This window comes from Lampris incognitus, chromosome 1 (genome assembly GCF_029633865.1).
Source record: "Lampris incognitus isolate fLamInc1 chromosome 1, fLamInc1.hap2, whole genome shotgun sequence".
Lineage (NCBI taxonomy): Eukaryota > Metazoa > Chordata > Actinopteri > Lampriformes > Lampridae > Lampris > Lampris incognitus.
In genome coordinates this window covers 82,327,684-82,346,819 of record NC_079211.1, presented here as the reverse complement: position 1 = coordinate 82,346,819, position 19,136 = coordinate 82,327,684, and the positions used below count along the sequence as shown (strand labels likewise).

General features: G+C 42.8%; 1 protein-coding gene across 3 annotated transcripts in view; it reads right to left on the bottom strand.

The window, feature by feature from the left end:
• snapc4 (small nuclear RNA activating complex, polypeptide 4) overlaps positions 1–19,136 on the bottom strand; it is a 126,514-nt gene that overhangs the window by 89,837 nt on the left and 17,541 nt on the right. For all 3 annotated transcript variants that reach the window (XR_008810524.1, XM_056283719.1, XM_056283727.1), the window contains exons 11-17: positions 18,008–18,080; positions 17,143–17,307; positions 16,889–17,039; positions 13,666–13,772; positions 13,487–13,581; positions 13,116–13,210; positions 10,944–11,029 (exon numbers count right to left, since the gene is read on the bottom strand). Coding sequence is in view for 2 of the 3 variants with exons in the window: in XM_056283719.1 (XP_056139694.1) it covers positions 10,944–11,029; positions 13,116–13,210; positions 13,487–13,581; positions 13,666–13,772; positions 16,889–17,039; positions 17,143–17,307; positions 18,008–18,080 (772 nt within the window). In the remaining variant the exon portion in view is untranslated. The remainder of the gene's footprint in view (positions 1–10,943; positions 11,030–13,115; positions 13,211–13,486; positions 13,582–13,665; positions 13,773–16,888; positions 17,040–17,142; positions 17,308–18,007; positions 18,081–19,136) is intronic.

Below are 19,136 nucleotides of genomic sequence, written 5' to 3'. Positions count from 1 at the left end.
AGTAGAGAGTAGAGGTTAGAGTGCTCACTGTGTGGTGATGTAAATGATGGCTAGACAGCAGAGGTCAGAGTGCTGTGTGATGATGTAAATGATGGCTAGAGAGTACAGGTTAGAGTGCACACTGTGTGGTGATGTAAATGATGGCTAGAGAGTAGAGCTTAGAGTGCTCACTGTGTGGTGATGTAAATGATGGCTAGAGAATACAGGTTAGAGTGCTATGTGGTGATGTAAATGATGGCTAGAGAGTACAGGTTAGAGTGCACACTGTGTGGTGATGTAAATGATGGCTAGAGAGTAGAGGTCAGTGCTGTGTGGTGATGTAAATGATGGCTAGAGAGTAGAGGTTAGAGTTCTGTGTGGTGACGTAAATGATGGCTAGAGAGTAGAGGTTAGAGTGCGCACTGTGTGGTGATGTAAATTAAGGCTAGAGAGTACAGGTTAGAGTTCTGTGTGGTGATGTAAATGATGGCTAGAGAGTAGAGGTTAGAGTGCTCACTGTGTGGTGATGTAAATGATGGCTAGAGTACAGGTTAGAGTGCTGTGTGGTGATGTAAATGATGGCTAGAGAGTACAGGTTAGAGTGCTGTGTGGTGATGTAAATGATGGCTAGAGAGTACAGGTTAGAGTGCACACTGTGTGGTGATATAATTGATGGCTAGAGTACAGGTTAGAGTGCTGTGTGGTGATGTAAATGATGGCTAGAGAGTACAGGTTAGAGTGCACACTGTGTGGTGATGTAAATGATGGCTAGAGAATACAGGTTAGAGTGCTGTGTGGTGATGTAAATGATGGCTAGAGTACAGGTTAGAGTGCTGTGTGGTGATGTAAATGATGGCTAGAGAGTACAGGTTAGAGTGCTCACTGTGTTGTGATGTAAATGATGGCTAGAGAATACAGGTTAGAGTGCTGTGTGGTGATGTAAATGATGGCTAGAGAGTAGAGGTTAGAGTGCTCACTGTGTGGTGATGTAAATTAAGGCTAGAGAGTACAGGTTAGAGTTCTGTGTGGTGATGTAAATGATGGCTAGAGAGTAGAGGTTAGAGTGCTCACTGTGTGGTGATGTAAATGATGGCTAGAGAGTACAGGTTAGAGTGCTGTGTGGTGATGTAAATGATGGCTAGAGAGTACAGGTTAGAGTTCTGTGTGGTGATGTAAATGATGGCTAGTAGAGAGTAGAGGTTAGAGTGCTCACTGTGTGGTGATGTAAATGATGGCTAGACAGCAGAGGTCAGAGTGCTGTGTGATGATGTAAATGATGGCTAGAGAGTACAGGTTAGAGTGCACACTGTGTGGTGATGTAAATGATGGCTAGAGAGTAGAGCTTAGAGTGCTCACTGTGTGGTGATGTAAATGATGGCTAGAGAATACAGGTTAGAGTGCTATGTGGTGATGTAAAGGATGGCTAGAGAGTACAGGTTAGAGTGCACACTGTGTGGTGATGTAAATGATGGCTAGAGAGTAGAGGTCAGTGCTGTGTGGTGATGTAAATGATGGCTAGAGAGTAGAGGTTAGAGTTCTGTGTGGTGACAAATGATGGCTAGAGAGTAGAGGTTAGAGTGCGCACTGTGTGGTGATGTAAATTAAGGCTAGAGAGTACAGGTTAGAGTTCTGTGTGGTGATGTAAATGATGGCTAGAGAGTAGAGGTCAGTGCTGTGTGGTGATATAATTGATGGCTAGAGAGTACAGGTTAGAGTGCTGTGTGGTGATGTAAATGATGGCTAGAGAGTACAGGTTAGAGTGCACACTGTGTGGTGATGTAAATGATGGCTAGAGAATACAGGTTAGAGTGCTGTGTGGTGATGTAAATGATGGCTAGAGTACAGGTTAGAGTGCTGTGTGGTGATGTAAATGATGGCTAGAGAGTACAGGTTAGAGTGCTCACTGTGTTGTGATGTAAATGATGGCTAGAGAGTAGAGGTTAGAGTGCACACTGTGTGGTGATGTAAATGATGGCTAGAGAGTACAGGTTAGAGTGCTGTGTGGTGATGTAAATGATGGCTAGACAGCATAGGTCAGAGTGCTGTGTGGTGATGTAAATGATGGCTAGAGAGTACAGGTTAGAGTGCACACTGTGTGGTGATGTAAATGATGGCTAGAGAGTACAGGTTAGAGTGCTGTGTGGTGATGTAAATGATGGCTAGACAGCAGAGGTCAGAGTGCTGTGTGGTGATGTAAAGGATGGCTAGAGAGTACAGGTTAGAGTGCACACTATGTGGTGATGTAAATGATGGCTAGAGAGTAGAGGTCAGTGCTGTGTGGTGATGTAAATGATGGCTAGAGAGTAGAGGTTAGAGTGCTGTGTGGTGACGTAAATGATGGCTAGAGAGTAGAGGTTAGAGTGCTCACTGTGTGGTGATGTAAATGATGGCTAGAGAATACAGGTTAGAGTGCTGTGTGGTGATATAAATGATGGCTAGAGAGTAGAGGTTAGAGTGCTGTGTGGTGGCTAGAGAGTAGAGGTTAGAGTGCTCACTGTGTGGTGATGTAAATGATGGCTAGAGAATACAGGTTAGAGTGCTGTGTGGTGATGTAAATGATGGCTAGAGAGTACAGGTTAGAGTGCTCACTGTGTGGTGATGTAAATTATAGCTAGAGAGTACAGGTTAGAGTGCTGTGTGGTGATGTAAATTATGGCTAGAGAGTAGAGGTTAGAGTGCTCACTGTGTGGTGATGTAAATGATAGCTAGAGAGTAGAGGTTAGAGTGCTCAGTGTGTGGTGATGTAAATTATAGCTAGAGAGTACAGGTTAGAGTGCTGTGTAGTGATGTAAATGATGGCTAGAGAGTACAGGTTAGAGTTCTGTGTGTTGATGTAAATGATGGCTAGTAGAGAGTAGAGGTTAGAGTGCTCACTGTGTGGTGATGTAAATGATGGCTAGAGAGTAGAGGTTAGAGTGCTCACTGTGTGGTGATGTAAATGATGGCTAGACAGTAGAGGTTAGAGTGCTGTGTGGTGATGTAAATGATGGCTAGAGAGTACAGGTTAGAGTTCTGTGTGGTGATGTAAATGATGGCTAGACAGCAGAGGTCAGAGTGCTGTGTGGTGATGTAAAGATGGCTAGAGAGTACAGGTTAGAGTGCACACTATGTGGTGATGTAAATGATGGCTAGAGAGTAGAGGTTAGTGCTGTGTGGTGATGTAAATGATGGCTAGAGAGTAGAGGTTAGAGTGCTGTGTGGTGACGTAAATGATGGCTAGAGAGTAGAGGTTAGAGTGCTCACTGTGTGGTGATGTAAATGATAGCTAGAGAGTAGAGGTTAGAGTGCCCACTGTGTGGTGATGTAAATTATAGCTAGAGAGTAGAGGTTAGAGTGCTCACTGTGTGGTGATGTAAAGGATGGCTAGAGAGTACAGGTTAGAGTGCACACTGTGTGGTGATGTAAATGATGGCTAGAGAGTAGAGGTCAGTGCTGTGTGGTGATGTAAATGATGGCTAGAGAGTAGAGGTTAGAGTGCTGTGTGGTGGCTAGAGAGTAGAGGTTAGAGTGCTCACTGTGTGGTCATGTAAATGATGGCTAGAGAGTACAGGTTAGAGTGCTGTGTGGTGATGTAAATGATGGCTAGAGAGTAGAGGTTAGAGTGCTCACTGTGTGGTGATGTAAATGATGGCTAGAGAATACAGGTTAGAGTGCTGTGTGGTGATGTATATGATGGCTGGAGAGTAGAGGTTAGAGTGCTCACTGTGTGGTGATGTAAATGATAGCTAGAGAGTACAAGTTAGAGTGCTGTGTGGTGATGTAAATTATGGCTAGAGATTACAGGTTAGAGTGCTGTGTGGTGATGTAAATGATGGCTAGAGAGTACAGGTTAGAGTTCTGTGTGGTGATGTAAATGATGGCTAGTAGAGAGTAGATGTTAGAGTGCTCACTGTGTGGTGATGTAAATGATGGCTAGAGAGTAGAGGTTAGAGTGCTCACTGTGTGGTGATGTAAATGATGGCTAGACAGTAGAGGTTAGAGTGCACACTGTGTGGTGATGTAAATGATGGCTAGAGAGTACAGAGTAGAGTGCTGTGTGGTGATGTAAATGATGGCTAGACAGCAGAGGTCAGAGTGCTGTGTGGTGATGTAAAGGATGGCTAGAGAGTACAGGTTAGAGTGCACACTGTGTGATGATGTAAAGGATTGCTAGAGAGTACAGGTTAGAGTGCACACTGTGTGGTGATGTAAATGATGGCTAGAGAGTAGAGGTCAGTGCTGTGTGGTGATGTAAATGATGGCTAGAGAGTAGAGGTTAGAGTGCTCACTGTGTGGTGATGTAAATGATGGCTAGAGAGTAGAGGTTAGAGTGCTCACTGTGTGGTGATGTAAATGATAGCTAGAGAGTAGAGTTTAGAGTGCTCACTGTGTGGTGATGTAAATTATAGCTAGAGCGTACAGGTTAGAGTGCTGTGTGGTGATGTAAAGGATGGCTAGAGAGTACAGGTTAGAGTGCACACTGTGTGGTGATGTAAATGATGGCTAGAGAGTAGAGGTCAGTGCTGTGTGGTGATGTAAATGATGGCTAGAGAGTAGAGGTTAGAGTGCTGTGTGGTGGCTAGAGAGTAGAGGTTAGAGTGCTCACTGTGTGGTGATGTAAATGATGGCTAGAGAATACAGGTTAGAGTGCTGTGTGGTGATGTAAATGATGGCTAGAGAGTAGAGGTTAGAGTGCTCACTGTGTGGTGATGTAAATTATAGCTAGAGAGTACAGGTTAGAGTGCTGTGTGGTGATGTAAATGATGGCTAGAGAGTACAGGTTAGAGTTCTGTGTGGTGATGTAAATGATGGCTAGAGAGTAGAGGTTAGAGTGCTCACTGTGTGGTGATGTAAATGATGGCTAGAGAATACAGGTTAGAGTGCTGTGTGGTGATGTAAATGATGGCTAGAGAGTAGAGGTTAGAGTGCTCACTGTGTGGTGATGTAAATTAAGGCTAGAGAGTACAGGTTAGAGTTCTGTGTGGTGATGTAAATGATGGCTAGAGAGTAGAGGTTAGAGTGCTCACTGTGTGGTGATGTAAATGATGGCTAGAGAGTACAGGTTAGAGTGCTGTGTGGTGATGTAAATGATGGCTAGAGAGTACAGGTTAGAGTTCTGTGTGGTGATGTAAATGATGGCTAGTAGAGAGTAGAGGTTAGAGTGCTCACTGTGTGGTGATGTAAATGATGGCTAGACAGCAGAGGTCAGAGTGCTGTGTGATGATGTAAATGATGGCTAGAGAGTACAGGTTAGAGTGCACACTGTGTGGTGATGTAAATGATGGCTAGAGAGTAGAGCTTAGAGTGCTCACTGTGTGGTGATGTAAATGATGGCTAGAGAATACAGGTTAGAGTGCTATGTGGTGATGTAAAGGATGGCTAGAGAGTACAGGTTAGAGTGCACACTGTGTGGTGATGTAAATGATGGCTAGAGAGTAGAGGTCAGTGCTGTGTGGTGATGTAAATGATGGCTAGAGAGTAGAGGTTAGAGTTCTGTGTGGTGACGTAAATGATGGCTAGAGAGTAGAGGTTAGAGTGCGCACTGTGTGGTGATGTAAATTAAGGCTAGAGAGTACAGGTTAGAGTTCTGTGTGGTGATGTAAATGATGGCTAGAGAGTAGAGGTTAGAGTGCTCACTGTGTGGTGATGTAAATGATGGCTAGAGTACAGGTTAGAGTGCTGTGTGGTGATGTAAATGATGGCTAGAGAGTACAGGTTAGAGTGCTGTGTGGTGATGTAAATGATGGCTAGAGAGTACAGGTTAGAGTGCACACTGTGTGGTGATATAATTGATGGCTAGAGAGTACAGGTTAGAGTGCTGTGTGGTGATGTAAATGATGGCTAGAGAGTACAGGTTAGAGTGCACACTGTGTGGTGATGTAAATGATGGCTAGAGAATACAGGTTAGAGTGCTGTGTGGTGATGTAAATGATGGCTAGAGTACAGGTTAGAGTGCTGTGTGGTGATGTAAATGATGGCTAGAGAGTACAGGTTAGAGTGCTCACTGTGTTGTGATGTAAATGATGGCTAGAGAGTAGAGGTTAGAGTGCACACTGTGTGGTGATGTAAATGATGGCTAGAGAGTACAGGTTAGAGTGCTGTGTGGTGATGTAAATGATGGCTAGACAGCATAGGTCAGAGTGCTGTGTGGTGATGTAAATGATGGCTAGAGAGTACAGGTTAGAGTGCACACTGTGTGGTGATGTAAATGATGGCTAGAGAGTACAGGTTAGAGTGCTGTGTGGTGATGTAAATGATGGCTAGACAGCAGAGGTCAGAGTGCTGTGTGGTGATGTAAAGGATGGCTAGAGAGTACAGGTTAGAGTGCACACTATGTGGTGATGTAAATGATGGCTAGAGAGTAGAGGTCAGTGCTGTGTGGTGATGTAAATGATGGCTAGAGAGTAGAGGTTAGAGTGCTGTGTGGTGACGTAAATGATGGCTAGAGAGTAGAGGTTAGAGTGCTCACTGTGTGGTGATGTAAATGATGGCTAGAGAATACAGGTTAGAGTGCTGTGTGGTGATATAAATGATGGCTAGAGAGTAGAGGTTAGAGTGCTGTGTGGTGGCTAGAGAGTAGAGGTTAGAGTGCTCACTGTGTGGTGATGTAAATGATGGCTAGAGAATACAGGTTAGAGTGCTGTGTGGTGATGTAAATGATGGCTAGAGAGTACAGGTTAGAGTGCTCACTGTGTGGTGATGTAAATTATAGCTAGAGAGTACAGGTTAGAGTGCTGTGTGGTGATGTAAATGATGGCTAGAGAGTAGAGGTTAGAGTGCTCACTGTGTGGTGATGTAAATGATAGCTAGAGAGTAGAGGTTAGAGTGCTCAGTGTGTGGTGATGTAAATTATAGCTAGAGAGTACAGGTTAGAGTGCTGTGTAGTGATGTAAATGATGGCTAGAGAGTACAGGTTAGAGTTCTGTGTGTTGATGTAAATGATGGCTAGTAGAGAGTAGAGGTTAGAGTGCTCACTGTGTGGTGATGTAAATGATGGCTAGAGAGTAGAGGTTAGAGTGCTCACTGTGTGGTGATGTAAATGATGGCTAGACAGTAGAGGTTAGAGTGCTGTGTGGTGATGTAAATGATGGCTAGAGAGTACAGGTTAGAGTTCTGTGTGGTGATGTAAATGATGGCTAGTAGAGAGTAGAGGTTAGAGCACTCACTGTGTGGTGATGTAAATGATGGCTAGAGAGTACAGGTTAGAGTGCTGTGTGGTGATGTAAATGATGGCTAGAGAATACAGGTTAGAGTGCTTGCTGTGAGGTGATGGTAGAGACCGAAAGGTTGTCTTGATTCAGATTATTGATCAGAGGAGCTAATTAGATAGTTAGATACAATATAAGGCCAAAAGTATGTGGACATCACTTGTAATGAGTGGATTTGGCCATCTGAGCCACATCCATCACAGGTAGACACAACCTCCAGCACACAGCCATGCAGTGTCACATGAACACACTGTTGAGTATTGTTTATTTGAATAAATAGACAAATATGTTAATTCATGTTTAAGTAAAAGGGGCATGAAAATACATTGTTGCAGTTGGAATGCTTTGTTTACAATAGTTGCAGTTGTGATGTTGACAGAGGGCGACATAAAAGCTGCAGTAATGCTAATATTTCGGTGTTACCACAGATTTGTTTTATCCTGAAAAGTCTCGGTTTAAGTTAGACACGTGCTTTTATTTTGAAGAGAAAAAACCGGAAGTGACGTTGTGTTTTTTGTTCGGCTAGCTTGACGTTTTGTGTGCGTGTACGCACCTGCTAGATTTGTAAGACAGATCCACTTTTTTTACACCTCCTGTAATTTACTGCAGGATTACAGAAATTACACGTTGAGTTTGAAGGTACAACCGTTCTCCTCATTATTGAGAAGCTCCAACTAATCAACACACACTATTGTGCACATACATACATATGTTTTAAAGCCTTTACATACATCTTCTGTGGGCTTATTATAGCATTTTGCTCACAAATCAAAGAATTTATCCTTTGTTTTATATTCATCGTTTCACTATTTTAATTTTTACAGGGTTACTTGGGCTATTTTTATTCCTAATAATTGTATTTCTAATTCCTTTTATTTCCTGCTCCACGTTCCCATGTTGTTGCTGCGGTGGTAAATAGACTGCTTTTTATGTAGCACTTTTCTTGCTGCAACAGTCACTCAGAGCGCTTTACAATGAACGAAGGCCTCTCACACACACACACACACACACACATGCTCATAAATGAATGAAAGAATAATGATTTATATTCTTCTCTATCTGAGAGTATTTTTGTGTATTACTGGGTAGTGAGAGTACTTCTGTGTATTACAGGGTAGTAGATTGTTTCTTGCTTTGAACATTATTTGTGCTGTGTTAAATTCTACTAAATCCCTGAACTTCAAGACACTTGACTTTAAAACAGCTTGTTGGTGTGTTCATGATATCCTGCAATATTAACTGTCCTTATGGCTCTTTTTTGTAGTATACATAATGGTTGTAGGTCAGTGTTGTAGTATAAATAATGTTGTAGGTTGGTGTTGTAGTACACATAACGGTTGTAGGTTGGTGTTGTAGTATACATCATGGTTGTAGGTTGGTGTTGTAGTATACATAACGGTTGTAGGTTGGTGTTGTAGTATACATCACGGTTGTAGGTTGGTGTTGTAGTATACATAACGGTTGTAGGTTGGTGTTGTAGTATACATCATGGTTGTAGGTTGGTGTTTAGTATACATCATGGTTGTAGGTTAGTGTTGTGGTATACATCATGGTTGTAGGTTGGTGTTGTAGTATACATCATGGTTGTAGGTTGGTGTTGTAGTATACATCATGGTTGTAGGTTGGTGTTGTAGTATACATAACGGTTGTAGGTTGGTGTTGTAGTATACATAATGTTGTAGGTTGGTGTTGTACACATAATGGTTGTAGGTTGGTGTTGTACACATAATGGTTGTAGGTTGGTGTTGTAGTATACATAATGTTGTAGGTTGGTGTTGTACACATAATGGTTGTAGGTTGGTGTTGTAGTATACATAATGGTTGTAGGTTGGTGTTGTAGGTGTTGCCCATACCTCCACACAGTAGATCAGATATGGTAAAATAAATGAACAATACAGAGTGTACAATGATCTATGATCCAGAATGTGACTTGCTTTTCCCATGATGCAATGCTCCTTACCAGCTTTGCTCACTCATATGTTATGTGAGGTTTCCAGCAGGTTTTGTGGTCTAGTATCACACCTAGGAATTTATTTTCATACACTCTTTCTAGTTGGACATTGTCTATCACTACTTTTACTGTGGTGTTTATTTTATAATTTCCAAACTACATGAACCTTGTTTGGTCCAGATTTAAGGATAATTTGTTTTTGTCAAACCACCGTTTTAATTTGTCCATTTCTATTGTGATCACCTCCAAAAGCTGCTGTACATCCTCACCAGAACAAAATATATTCATGTCATCAGCAACACATTATATGTTTGATATCTTGCATATATCATTTATGTACAGAATGAACAGTTGTGGACCTAAAACCGAGCCCTGGGGTACACCACAAGTAATATCCCTGCATGGTGAGTTATGTTCACCTGTCTTTACAAACTGCTGCCTGTTACTTAAATAGCTTCTTAGACTATTCTGCACCACCCCTCTGATACCACACCTTTCACTTTATCTATTAATCTGTTGTGGTCAGTAGTGTCAACATCTTTTTTTAGATCTGTAAATATTCCCACAGCAAACTTGTTTTGGTCTATGCAGTTAGTTATTTCTCCATTTATTCAGTGAGCAGCAGAGATGTGGATCTGTGTGGTTGAAACCCGTACTGGCTATCAGTCAGCAGGTTGTGCTTCTCAATGAATGTGTGTAGTCTGGCAGCAACTAGTTTTTCTAGTATTTTGGAGAATTGTGACAATAATGAAATCAGTCTGTAGTGTGTAAATTGGTGTCTGTCTCTGGTTTTATATAAGGGTATGACTTTTGCTGTTTTCCTTTTGCTTGGAACTTTACCAGAGTGAAAGGACATGTTATAGATGTGGGTTAGTTGTGTAGCAATACATTAGATTACTCTCTTAACTACTGTCATATCAACATCATTCTAGTCAGTAGATTTTTTGTTCTCACATTTGTTTAGTGTCCACGATTTCCTTCTCTTCTACCACTCTAAGAAAACGGAACTTGGGTTTCTGTCCCCACAATCACCATCATCCCCTCTGTGATTGTTTGTGTGTCATTGATTCTTCCTGCCACACATTTACAAAGAATGTGTTGAAGCCACATGACCACGTCTTCCATGTTATTTATAGTCTTATCATTATCTGTCAAGTACTGAGGGCAGCGTGGGCTTCTAGATCCATTTCTAATAATAACAATCATCATCATAATAATCATAATAATAAATCATAACCATAATCAATAATATAATAATCATAATCATCATCATAATGATAATAATAATATAATAAAACGGTTCATTCCATTCCATATACTTGTGGTGTTTTTTTTGTTGGTCTGTAACTTGTAGTATTGCTTCTTACATATCCTGGTGCTGTTAGTTAGCTGGTGTTGGTATGTTTTGTATTTTGTTTCTACTTCAGTGGTTCTGAGCTTTATGAAATCTTTATGCAGGTTATTATTTGTTATGACAAGTGTTACGTCGTCCCTTTGTGATCCATGGACCATCTTTATATTTCCGTTTACTGTTGAATTGTTCTATTGGGCCGTTTTTATCATGTAAGGGGTGAAATGTGTTGAGGCATGAGTCGTAAGCTTTGTCAGCGTCTTTTTCTTTGTACACTATATTCCAGTTGTGTGTCAGTAATTCAAGAGTGTTTATGTGTTACATGTTATAAAGTACAAGACAGTACAAGTGTTGAGTTTCAGCTCCTCAACACTGCAGCAACAACAGCAACTGAACAACAACAAAACAGAACAACAAAGCAGCAACAATAATAGTGTATGATGTATGTAAGGTGCTGTGTGTGTGTGTGTCTTACATTACTACCACTTATCTTCCTCCACTCCCTCATACACTGAGCATCGTATCGGTTGGGAATCTCTGCAGCAATCCTCGCCCAGTGGCCTGAATATCACACACACACACACACACACACACACACACACACACACACACACACAGATGAAGCTCCGCTGCACAGGTTCGGTGACGTGTGCAGTGTGATGTGACATCGAGCTACAGGACAGACACCTGACTGCAGCGTGTTGTGCAGATCAGTTTGAAGTGATGATCATGTGATTCTTGTGTGTGTGTGTGTGTGTGTGTGTGTTGCAGTCACAGTCTGCTGCTACACAAATACACAAACCCTTCAGTAATGCTGCTGGGTTTATGGTACAGGTATCCATGCCAACATCACACATTTTCCAACATTAAGCAGCCTTGCTCACACATGCATGGTGTGTATATGTACTTTATTCTCCTGTGTGTACATGTACTTTATTCTCCTGTGTGTACCATGTACTTTATTATTCTGTGTGTACTATGTACTTTATTCTCCTGTGTGTACCATGTACTTTATTCTCCTGGGTGTACCATGTACTTTATTATTGTGTGTATACCATGTACACTTTATTCTCCTGTGTGTACCATGTACACTTTATTATTCTCCTGTGTGTACCATGTACAGTTATGTTTTATGTATCATGCATGTACAGTATGTACCGTGCACTCCAGTATGTGATCTTACAGTACATGATCTTGTCCTTTCCTCCCTCTGACACCCAAGTAGAGACACGCATTGCTGTGTGCTTGACTGACATCTCGGAGTGGATGGCGACACACCACCTAAAGCTCAATCTGGACAAGACAGAGCTGATGTTCCTCCTGGGGAAAGGTTGCCCGCACCGAGACCTGGCCATCACCATGACAACACCGTGGTGACGCCAACTCGGACTGTGAGGAATCTGGGTGTGATCCTGGACGACCAACTGTCGTTTGCTGCAAACGTTGCATCGGTTGCTCGCTCCTGCAGATTTCTCCTTTATAATATCAGGAGGATTCGCCCATTCTTCACTGACAAGACGGCACAGGTGCTCATCCAGGCTCAGGTCATCTCCCGGCTGGACTACGGCAACTCCCTCCTTGCTGGCGCCCCGGCGTCGGCCATCACACCTCTGGAGCTTGTTCAGAAAGCTGCAGCTCGTCTGGTGTTCAACCGCCCTCAGTTCTCCCACACAACTCCCCTTCTCATGTCTCTACACTGGCTCCCAGTAGCTGCTCGCATCCAGTTTAAGACTCTGGTGCTAGCCTACAGGGCAGTGAAAGGAACAGCTCCTTCCTATCTCCAGGCCATGGTCAAGCCCTACACCCCTGCCCGACCACTTGGCTCTGCTGCCTCAGGACGCCTGGTTGCCCCGTTGCTCAGAGGCCCCTGCTGCCGATCGACCCGGTCACGGCTCTGTTCTGTCCTGGCCCCACAGTGGTGGAATGAACTCCCCACTGATGTCAGGACAGCGGAGTCGCTGCCCATCTTTCAGCGCAGGTTGAAAACTCACCTCTTTAAGAACTACTGGTACCCTGTTACTTGTTCTTAGCACTTATTGTATTCACTCATTTAAAAAAAAAAAAAAATATCTTTCTTGCACTTTTACTTTAACACTGGTTTTGCTCTTAGATGCTTGTTTAGATGCACTTATGACCTCTAATGACTAGTAGTTCTCCTGATCTCCTCCGTTACATGAGGCTCTTATGACCTCTGATGACTAGTAGTTCTCCTGATCTCCTACGTTACATGACGCTCTTATGACCTCTGATGACTAGTAGTTCTCCCGATCTCCTACGTTACATGACGCTCTTATGACCTCTGATGACTAGTAGTTCTCCTGACCTCCTACGTTACATGAGGCTCTTATGACCTCTGATGACTAGTAGTTCTCCTGATCTCCTACGTTACATGACGCTCTTATGACCTCTGATGACTAGTAGTTCTCCTGATCTCCTACGTTACATGACGCTCTTATGACCTCTGATGACTAGTAGTTCTCCTGATCTCCTACGTTACATGAGGCTCTTATTGTAAGTCGCTTTGGATAAAAGCATCGGCTACATGACTGGAATGTAATGTCATGTCATGTTATGTATGTACAGTATGTAGCATGCATGTACAGTATGTACAGTATATACAGTATGTGTCCTGTGTGCAGCAACTCACCCACTCCATGTTTCTTGATGAGCTGTAGAAGAAGATCTCTCTCCTCTTCATCAAATGCACCTCTCTTTATCCCTGCTCTCAAACAGTCATGATACCTACACAAACACACACACACACACAGCAAGTTGCTGGGGTGTTATGGTGAGTAGGTTAGAACTACTGTCTCTTCTACTCTATTATCTATTCTACTCTGTCTATTCCACTCTACTATATATTCCACTATATCTATTCCACTCTACTGTATTCTACTCTACTTTCTATTCTCTTTATTCTATTCTACTGTCTATTCTACTCTTCTGACTATTCTACTCAACTAGCTATTCTACTCTACTGTCTATTCATTATGACTGCAACAGCCAATCAGATCTGACCTGTCTCTGCAGGCTCCATCTGTACGACCAGGTACCTCCAACCGGATCCTCCACCAGTTCTTCTCCCCATAACGCTCAACAGCACGCAGCAACATCTACACACACACACAGACGGATAATCAGTCAGGTATCTCGTCAACAAGTCTCACTGAGTATCACTGCTGTCTGACCACAGTCACCTCATCCTCCTCTCTGGACCAGAAGCCTTTCTTAATGGATGGGTCCAGAACCGAAGTCCACCTGTACAGCAACTGGGGCGGCTCCCGGCCCTCCATGAAGTAACTCACTGTGCACACACACACACACACACACACACACACAGAACCAACAGTTGGTAAACTTATAGATTTAAAGAAATGTGACAATAGAAGACAATTAGTTTTAGTAGATGATGTTTGACTTGTGATACATGACTACATGTAATGTTGTGCGTCTAATATGATGCCTCGTCTGGACGATGATGTACTGGATGAAGGGCTGCATGTTATGTAATGTTATGTTGTTTGTGTTCTGGATGATGATGTCATGGATGAAGGGCTGTATCTTATGTAATGTTATGTTGTTGGTGTTCTGGATGATGATGTCATGGATGAAGGGCTGTATGTTATGTAATGTGATGTATTTGGTGTTCTGGATGATGATGTCACGGATGAAGGGCTGTATGTTATATTGTTGGTGTTCTGGATGATGATGTCATGGATGAAGGGCTGCATGTTATGTAATGTTATGTTGTTGGTGTTCTGGATGATGATGTCATGGATGAAGGGCTGTATGTTATGTTATGGGTATTCTGGATGATGACGTCATGGATGAAAGGCTGCATGTTATGTAATGTTATGTTGTTGGCGTTCTGGATGACAATGTCATGAGGGGCTGTATGTTATGTAATGTCATGTTATGAGTATTCTGGAGGATGATGTCATGAATGAAGGGCTGCATGTTATGTAATGTTATGTTGTTGGCATTCTGGATGACAATGTCATGAGGGGTGTATGTTATGTAATGTCATGTTATGAGTATTCTGGAGGATGATGTCATGGATGAAGGGCTGTATGTTATGTAATGTTATATTGGTGGTGTTCTCGATTAGGATCGATCAATCAATTGATGGATGAAGTGCTGCATGCTATGTAATGTTATATTGTTGGTATTCTGGATGATGATGTCATGGATGAAGGGCTGTATGTTATGTAATGTTATGTTGTTGGTATTCTGGATGATGATGCCATGGATGAAGGGCTGCATGTTATGTAAAGTTATGTTGTTGGTGTTCTGGATGGCGATGTCATGGATGAAGTGTTATGTAATGTCATGTTATGAGTATTCTGGAGGATGATGTCATGGATGAAGGGCTGTATGTTATGTAATGTTATGTTGTTGGTATTCTGGACGATGATGTCATGGATGAAGTGCTGCAAGTTATGTAATGTTAATTGTTGGTGTTCTGGAGGATGATGTCATGGATGAAGTGCTGCATGTTATGTAATGTTATGTTATTAGTACTCTGGATTATGATGTCACATCCCCGTGACCCTGAGAGCAGGATAAGTGGTTTGGATAATGGATGGATGGCTGGATAGATGGATGGATGAAGGGTGGTATGTTACGCAATGTTATGTTGTTGGTATTCTGGTTTATAATGCCATGGCTGAACGGCTGTATGTTATGTTGTTGGTATTCTGGATTATGATCAATCAATCAATCAATCAATCAATCAATCAATCAATCAATCAATCAATCAATCGATTGATGGATGAAAGGTTGTATGTTATGTAATTTTGTGTTGTTGGTATTCTGGATTATGATCAATCAATCAATCAATGATGGATGGATGGATGGATGGATGGATGGATGAAAGGCTGTATGTTATGTAATGTTATGTTGTGGTTATGATGTCATGGAGGAAGTGCTGCATGTTATGTAATGTTATGTTATTGGTATTCTGGATTATGATGTCACATCCCCGCAACCCTGAGAGCAGTATAAATGGTTTGGATAATGGATGGATGGATGAATGGATGGATGAAGGGCTGTATGTTATGTAACATTATGTTGTTGGTGTTCTGGATTATGATGTCACATCCCCGCAACCCTGAGAGCAGTATAAACGGTTTGGATAATGGATGGATGGATGGATGAAGGGCTGTATGTTAAGTAACATTATGTTGTTGGTGTTCTAGATTATGATGTCATGGATGAAGGGCTGTATGTTATGTAATGTTATTTTGTTGGTTTAAAAGATGGTCGTGAGACCAGCTATGTTATATGGTTTGGAGACAGTGGCACTGATGAAAAGACAGGAGGCGGAGCTGGAGGTGGCAGAGTTGCAGATGATAAGATTTTCATTGGGAGTGATGAAGAAGGACAGGATTAGGAATGAGTACAGGTTGGACGGTTTGGAGACAAAGCAAGAGAGACAAGATTGAGATGGCCTGGACATGTGTGGAGGAGAGATGCTGGGTATATTGGGAGAAGGATACTGAATATGGAGTTGCCAGGGAAGAGGAGAAGAGGAAGGCCAAAGAGGAGGTTTATGGATGTAGTGAGGGAGGACATGCAGGTGGCTGGTGTGACAGAGGATGATGCAGGGGACAGGAAGAGATGGAAACGATGATCCGCTGTGGCGCCCCCTAACGGGAGCAGCTGAACGTAGCAGTAGTAGTAGTAGATGTTGGTATTCTGGATGATGATGTCAGGTATGAAGGGCTGCATGTTATGTAATGTTATGTTGTTGGTGTTCTGGATGATGATGTCATGGATGAACGGCTGTATGTTATGTAACATTATGTTGTTGGTGTTCTGGATGATGATGTCATGGATGAAGTGCTGCATGTTATGTAATGTTATGTTGTTGGTGTTCTGGATGATGATGTCATGGATGAAGGGCTGCATGTTATGTTGTTGGCATTCTGGATGACAATGTCATGAGGGGCTGTATGTTACGTAATGTCATGTTATGAGTATTCTGGAGGACGATGTCATGGATGAAGGGCTGTATGTTATGTAACATTATGTTGTTGGTGTTCTGGATGATGATGTCATGGATGAAGGGCTGCATGTTATGTAATGTTATGTTGTTGGTGTTCTGGATGATGATGTCATGGATGAAGGGCTGTATGTTATGTTGTTGGTGTTCTGGATGATGATGTCATGGATGAACGGCTGTATGTTATGTAACATTATGTTGTTGGTGTTCTGGATGATGATGTCATGGATGAAGGGCTGTATGTTATGTAATGTTATGTTGTTGGTGTTCTGCATGGCTGTGTTGGTTTATGTTGTACTGCACTGTGGTACATTATGATGCGCTGAGTTAGACTGTGTTATGATTTGTTTGTTGCAGTGTCATATTGTGTAACATTGTTTTGTGTTGCAGTGTGTTGTTGAGTATTGTGAACCTACTCTGTGTGTAAGGAATAAAGTTTCCAATCCTCATCTTTTTCACCAGCTCCCGGAGCAGAGCGTCCTCTGCTGGACACCAGGCCCTCCGCTTAAAGGTTTTAGACACAAAACGCTGGAACGTCTGCAGGCACATAAAGGGAGTCCGACCCGTCTGTCAGACACACACACACACACACACACACACACACACACATCCTTAGTCATCATCACCCACCATTATCATCACCCTAAGCTTTTCTTCATCTCTTCCTCACCCCCAGCTCCTGGGTGATGGCCTCCCAGTCTCTCTCCTTGTGTTGCCTGCTGATCTGCTCCAGATGCTGCACTTCCTCCTTCCTCCAGCCACTCCTGTTGATGGAGGGATGGAGGAAATTCTGCCAGAACTTACGGAGATCCTCCGCTTCCCTCGTCCCCTCAAACTGTGAGAGAAGGAAAGAGGCTGGCTTGAACATGATATTTACATGTTCTCTCTTAACAGACACGTTTATCAAAGCCACTTACAAGAGTCAGAAGTGAAGAAACCAAACGTTAAGTAATAAAATGTTGCCAAAAACACATAAAACATGAACATCTGGTCATGAGAGCATAGAGATGTAGGTGCAAACAGAAAAGAGCTCAACAGTGGATATGGATAGTAATAGAGTTTAAGTAAGAGCGGGTGCAACAGTAACAGCCGGAGCCAATTGATATTAGGAGGACAGGGTCAGCAGAGAACATTTAAAACCCAGATGAAACCTGGAGGACCAAAGCTCTCAGGTCTTTCTAGATTTCTTTCAGGTCTTTCTAGATGGAAGGATTTGAGTCTGTATCTCTGATGGACAACAGGACTTCATTCCTTCATTTTGGGTCCAGATGAGAGAAAGGTCTGGACTCGGGTGGGGAGGTCTTTTGTACATTAGAAATGCAAGTCTTTCACTGGATGAAAATAAATCCTCTTGGATAGTAAAATATTTTTGTTTCATAAATGAGAAGAATTGTGTTGTGTTAATAAAGGGAGAACACATCTGAGGTGAAACAGGAGAGAACACCATCTGATTGGGTTGATGTGATGGAGGAACAGAGAGAGACAGACAGAAAGAGAAGACAAAGACAGGGAGAGGAAGTGGGAGAGGTACCTACGTCTATGTTGGAAATTCTCTGCCAGTCATGATCATCATACCGTTCTCCAAGCAGCTCCTCCTCCATCTTTGCACTGACCAATCAGAGATGCAGACAGGTTAGTGCTCCCTCTTTCTCTTTCTCTCTCTCTCGCTCTCTCCAATCAGAGATGCAGACAGGTTGGTGCTCTCTCTCTCTCGCTCTCTCTCGCTCTCTCACTCTCTCTCTCTCCAATCAGAGATGCAGACAGGTTAGTGCTCCCTCTTTCTCTTTCTCGCTCTCTCTCTCTCTGGCGATGCATGCTGGGAGTCGGTATGTGAGCGAGTGTGTTTGGTGAGCGTGACCTGCTGTAGTAGGTTTAATGTAATTATTCAGGTTCTGGTAAGTGGTCTTCAGGGCTGGTGGTTTCAGATGGTTTAGTGGTGCATGCTGGGAGTCGGTATGTGAGCGAGTGTGTTTGGTGAGCGTGACCTGCTGTAGTAGGTTTAACGTAATTATTCAGGTTCTGGTAGGTGGTCTTCAGGGCTGGTGGTTTCAGATGGTTTAGTGGTGCATGCTGGGAGTCGGTATGTGAGCGAGTGTGTTTGGTGAGCGTGACCTGCTGTAGTAGGTTTAATGTAATTATTCAGGTTCTGGTAAGTGGTCTTCAGGGCTGGTGGTTTCAGATGGTTTAGTGGTGCATGCTGGGAGTCGGTATGTGAGCAAGTGTGTTTGGTGAGCGTGACCTGCTTTAGTAGGTTTAATGTAATTATTCAGGTTCTGGTAAGTGGTCTTCAGGGCTGGTGGTTTCAGATGGTTTAGTGGTGCATGCTGGGAGTCGGTATGTGAGCGAGTGTGTTTGGTGAGCGTGACCTGCTGTAGTAGGTTTAACGTAATTATTCAGGTTCTGGTAGGTGGTCTTCAGGGCTGGTGGTTTCAGATGGTTTAGTGGTGCATGCTGGGAGTCGGTATGTGAGCGAGTGTGTTTGGTGAGCGTGACCTGCTGTAGTAGGTTTAATGTAATTATTCAGGTTCTGGTAAGTGGTCTTCAGGGCTGGTGGTTTCAGATGGTTTAGTGGTGCATGCTGGGAGTCGGTATGTGAGCGAGTGTGTTTGGTGAGCGTGACCTGCTGTAGTAGGTTTAATGTAATTATTCAGGTTCTGGTAGGTG